This window comes from Adiantum capillus-veneris, chromosome 16, assembly GCF_014529385.1.
Source record: "Adiantum capillus-veneris isolate H3 chromosome 16, ASM1452938v2, whole genome shotgun sequence".
Lineage (NCBI taxonomy): Eukaryota > Viridiplantae > Streptophyta > Polypodiopsida > Polypodiales > Pteridaceae > Adiantum > Adiantum capillus-veneris.
The window spans coordinates 132,044,616-132,049,630 of record NC_140946.1 but is presented as its reverse complement, the minus strand read 5'-3'; the positions used below and the strand labels follow the sequence as shown (position 1 = coordinate 132,049,630).

At 42.4% G+C, this 5,015-nt stretch overlaps 1 protein-coding gene across 2 annotated transcripts; it reads left to right on the top strand.

The window, feature by feature from the left end:
* Positions 1–737: 737 nt before the first annotated feature.
* On the top strand, positions 738–4,536 carry LOC147439888 (uncharacterized). 2 transcript variants are annotated; one of them, XM_086485609.1, is made up of 3 exons: positions 738–1,062; positions 1,151–3,180; positions 3,302–4,536. In XM_086485609.1, the coding sequence occupies exons 2-3, from the start codon at positions 1,521–1,523 to the stop codon at positions 4,123–4,125; spliced, it is 2,484 nt and encodes an 827-aa protein (XP_086341735.1). In that variant the 5' UTR covers positions 738–1,062; positions 1,151–1,520; the 3' UTR covers positions 4,126–4,536. The 2 variants fall into 2 exon arrangements, with proteins under 2 accessions (XP_086341735.1, XP_086341736.1); XM_086485610.1 differs by having other exon boundaries at positions 741–1,062; positions 1,151–3,153.
* Positions 4,537–5,015: the final 479 nt, after the last annotated feature.

Sequence of the window (5,015 nt, the reverse complement as noted above, 5' to 3'; positions counted from 1 at the left end):
AGAAAAAGTTGAAAGAGAAGTCATGAAGTTCTTCAACAGAAGCCTGAAAGCAGTGCTCGGAAAAAACCTAGGTTTAGTGTAGTCCCACCTACAAATTTTGAAAGTTACCTCTAAATTTTATATTTGAAGTGAGAAAACCTACAAAATTTTGGAAAAATTAGTGTAATTTGGTGTAAAAACCTTCAAATTTTGTCAATTTACCTCTCTTGTTTCACACATGTAGGTTTGCCAAGTTTTTGGGAAAAAGTTTTTTCGAGCAGTGCCTGAAAGACCCATTTGCAAACTAAAATATCGCATTCGAAAATTTGTAAGCCTTTCTCCGTTGTTCTCTTGTTCTTTGCAAGGAATGTTTCAATTGTACCAAAAATTTGAGCAATGTAAGTCAGGGCTTGTGGACCTAGCTTTGGAACCTTTTCACACGCATATGAACAAGTTAACTCTAAATTTGAGAGGGATAATCACACTAAAAATCTCACATTATAATTAAAAATTCCATAATTTGAACCGGCTTGAGAACCTTCTTGCCCAAATTTGAGCCGACTATTTTTCATTTTGAACAGGCTTTGGATAAAGCGAACATATCTTTTCCGAGCCTTGATGTAAGTGTGTGTGTGAGAGAGAGCTCTTATCTCTAGTTGAGACCACCATAAACAATTTGCACCTTTATTGAAAAGTTTATGATATCATATGACAAAAATATTTGGAGAAGCTCAAACAAGAGGTTCTCATGATTAGGTTGGCTTAGGATGATGGACATTCCAAGACCTTGCAAAATGCAAGTACGTTGGAAAAGCAACACATTTGAAAGGGCAGAGAAAAAGAGAGAGAGAGAGAGAGAGAGAGAGAGAGGAATCAGAGGATGTGTGAAACTTTCTCATCTCTTATTGAAGGTCCAAACGAGGCCAGACGTGCTGAGCATCACCTTGTTAAGTAGCCTGCATTAATGGAGGACAAAGCGCTTGCCGTTAATGCAAAGCTGTGCCTTGCGGTCTGATTCACAGAATAGTTGGCTATGTCTATGGCTTCCTCATCTTTCACCTCTCATCCTCTGCCGCAGTTAAGGTGAGCTTCCTGCGTACCTTCATTCTTTGTTTTGTGTGCCTTCGGCGAACACGAAGTTGTTTCTGAGTGTTGATCTTGACGTCGGCAGGAGCGGGATTCGCTTCATTCGCAGGCCTAAAGTGTTGGCCATTGTGGTCAGAGCGATAGGCTACAGTTCGTGACATACAAATTTTTCCAAGGTCTGCATCGTGACATTTGGCTGTTTGCTTAAGGTTGCAGCTATGGCATCGGTTTGTTTGAGACATAGCCAGGAGTCTGGTTCTCCTCCCTTTCCCGCAAGAATTCAACATTCTCCTACCTTGTTTGCCTTGTATTTTCCTCCTGTGTGTGCATGTGATTATTCACGACACAGTTTTCATGGGTCTCCTGCCAGTGCTCGAGCTTCTGTCTTTAATATCATGAGTTGATTGACTAGCATTTTGAGAGAGAGATCCTTGAACCTTTCATTTAGGCCAGCAATGGAGGTTTTAGCATTGAATAGGTTGCAACACTACGTTCCTGCTTCTGATGAAGCTTCAAACAAGGGTGGAAAGCTGGTCAATCTAACATTTTTCAATCATGGCCCTCCCCTCAACAAGGATTTTATAAATCCATCTCGGTCAGGTTTGACTTTAGACGAGGATAACCTGAGGGAATATTTTGGCCTAGCTATGGCTATTTGTGCAGTTGGCTTACTTCGAAATGCATGCCCTTGTTTGGATGGGTCCAACAACAGGGTTGTGAAAGAGGCTGCTCAAGGTAGGGTTGGACAAGGGGCTGTCTTGCCCCCTGAGCATCTGGCGCCAAATTCTGTGGTCTCTGACAAAGAGAAAGATCCTGCAGAGCAATCTATAATCTTGCAGACGATTTCAGAATTGCAAGTTGAGCTATCAGAGCTCAAAAAACTTAGATCTGAGGATGGTAAGGCAAATGAAAGAGTAGTATCCATTTTTGCTAGCAAAGAGCAAGAATGGAAAGTAGAGAGAAGAAATTTACAAGAGGAACAGCGTAAGCTGTACCAAGAGCTGCACAGAGCATTTCTTCAACAAGAGGCCCTTCGTTTGCAAATGGAACACGAACATCCAAGAAGTCTACAGAAGCAGCCATGCCTGGAGTGTGAGCATAGAAAAGGCCTTTTTGTAGAGCTCAAAAAGCGCCTTGGAGAGCAAGAGTTTCTTATCATGGCCACTATGGAAGAAGTGCAAATTGAGCGACAGGAGAAGAACGCTCTTGCAGAGAAACTGGCTGCAGTTGAGCTGTCTGCAGCTCAATTTCAGAAGAAGATGTCTTTGGATGCCGAACATCATGCCCTTGAGCTTGCAGTGCGTGAGGATGTGATGAAACAGCTGGAAAACAAAGCAAAACAGGCAGAAAATGATAATGCTCGGACTCTGCTAGAACTGAATGCTTGTAAAGCGAGCCTTAGCGCCATTAATGATGAGAAAGATCACTGTAAAGAGCGTATTTCTGTCATGTCGAGCGAGATCAAGCAGCTGGAGGTTTCTGTGCAGGGCAAAGATGACATTATCTCTGCCTTGTTCAAAAAGGCCAATGCTGATGCAGAGAACCGTAGAGAGCTAGAAAGTGAGCTTGCATTTATGAAAGCCAAGCTTGACCATGCTGAAAGAGAGAAGCAAAAGTGGAGGCGGCTTGTTCAGATGAATGCAAGATCTTCCTCAAGCAACGAGACGTTTAAACCAAGGAGTAGCTTTGAAACCCGATCAGTTCCGGCTGCTATAGAAGATCTGCAAACCCTACATGATGCTGAGATAAAGTGCTTGCAAACTGTATTTGACGAGCAAGGTCAAATGCTGCAGAGGAGGCTCAGCATGTACCAGGAGAGAGTAGCTGAACTTGAAGAAGACATTTTGTTGAGCCTGACAAAACAGCACGCGGCTAGGTGTCATGAGCATGTCAGCTCAATCCATGCAGATGTTGTGAATAACAAATGCATAGCTGCTCTTCATGAATGCATCGAGGCTGAACTGGCTAGCAAGCAGTTTCAGTTGTCTGTTGCGAAGACTTTGATAAAACAGTTTATGGACTCGGAGGCTGACAGACAGCAAGAGGTTGAAAGGTGGAAGAAACTGTATTTTGCATCGAAGGCCACAGGTGGGTTTCACAAGGAGGAATATAAAGGTCTACTTTTTCACTAGTTCATGTAGCTAGAAGTTCGCACACAATTTGTTCTGTTTTCCTTTCATACAGCTTTATTCTTGTCTGTTTTGTTTGAGCATTTGTGTTCATTGTTTGCTATTAGGCACTGCTGTCACACCCAGGAGTCCGAATTTACAGAACTCGCTAAAGCTTGATAAGCCTCGCCTTACTTACAAGCTGGACAAGAGATATTTGGACGAGATTGATGCTTTCGATAGGCACATGAGAGCAAGAGATGAAAGGATGGAGGCCTTTCGACAGCAGCTGCTACACATGGCAGATGAGGTTCAGAGGACTCACTGTCAACTCGAAATTCTCAAGCAAAGCCTGGCAAGTGCTTGTGATGACAGGAGGAGGTTAGAAGAGATTCTGAAACAGAAAGAGGAGGAACTTGTGGCTTGCCAAGAGAAAGCTTTGGTGACATACACTAGTTGTGCATATGATAACAAAAATAAGGAAGAGCTTTTCCATCTGCAAGAAACAGTCGCAGCTCTTCAGGCTATGCTGATGGAGAGGGAGATGGAGTATGAGCTGTCTTTAGCTAAGGCGTCATCACTAGCTGAGTGTGAGTTAGAAGAGGCAGAATGCAAGCTGGCTGTTGCTGAAGCCCAGCTTGTCCAGGCACACATCATCCGTGAAGGGGAGAGAAAGGAGGAGGAGAAACTTCGTCTGGACTTACAGAGAGAAGGAATTGTTTTAAAGAATACCGGCTTTCAGAATGAAGCACGGAACAAGTTTCAAGCAGCCCTACCAGGGCTTCCAACAGGAATTTGCAGAGCTCAAGCACAAGCTACCTTCGGTGATGTTATGGAAGACGAGCAGGTGAAGGAGCTAGTGGATTGCTCTGCTCAATACTCTCACTGCAATCCTGAAGTAACTTCAATGGAAGATTCAGGGACACTAACGTTTAGTGACAAGAAATTGTGAGCTAATTTACTCTGCAAAAGAAGGAAGAGCTCATAGTGTTCCATTATGTGTACTAACAAATACCATAGGATGAGAATTCATATCTATAAATCGCAGGCGCAGTAAGGCGTAGTTCACAATTAATATAAAAATGTGCTCCTCCATGAGCAGGGTGGCTGCCCTTACATTATCCAAAGACCAGCAGTTCTTTTTTGACCTACCCTGATAGTACTTCTATAGTACTGATACTATGTAACTGACGTACAAAACTAGCCGAGGTTACCGCTGGTTGTGATATGCCTCTAAATATCTGATGCTCATTGTAGAAAAGTTCTTGGAACCCTACGCCTTGAACCTGGACTTCTTGGCTTCGATTCCTTGGTGTAACTCAGGTTTGCTTCCATAATTCCTCATAGGAAGCTGGTTTTTCTTGACGGTGAATTGATCAAATGTGTATGAAAAGTGTGAAAATTGGTACATTTTGAATGATTTATAATCGAAGCTGAGGAGTTTTCACATAATAAATGTACATTATGTTTTGATTAAACGTACACTTTCTCTTACATAAATGGCTTTCAAACCATATTTCAATTCATTTGCAAGGAAACTCCAGGGAGGCAAAGAAATGACTCATTCTTTAGAAAGACATGCAGTGAGGAGTAGTCTCCTTCCCTATGGAAAGGCATATTTTCATTCTGCCCTTCTAATGACAAAAATTACAAGTCAATTTTTGTGCATGTTTGGTGAAGAATATAAGATGGCAGTTTGTTTGGCTTCATGTAGGGAGTTTTGGAAATACTTGAGATGGGCATCTTCCAATACCCCCCTCCTATTGACAAAAACTCTTTTTTATTCTTCATTCCCGAAGAAGGATGTTTGTTGATGCAAGCACCTGAATGAATCCCTTTTGC

Excerpts from the sequence above, each read along its gene's own strand:
- LOC147439888 (XM_086485609.1), top strand. The coding sequence starts at position 1,521 with ATGGAGGTTTTAGCATTGAATAGGTTGCAACACTACGTTCCTGCTTCT. Across the intron at positions 3,181-3,301 it reads TCACAAGGAGGAATATAAAG|GCACTGCTGTCACACCCAGG; the intron begins GTCTACTTTTTC and ends GTTTGCTATTAG.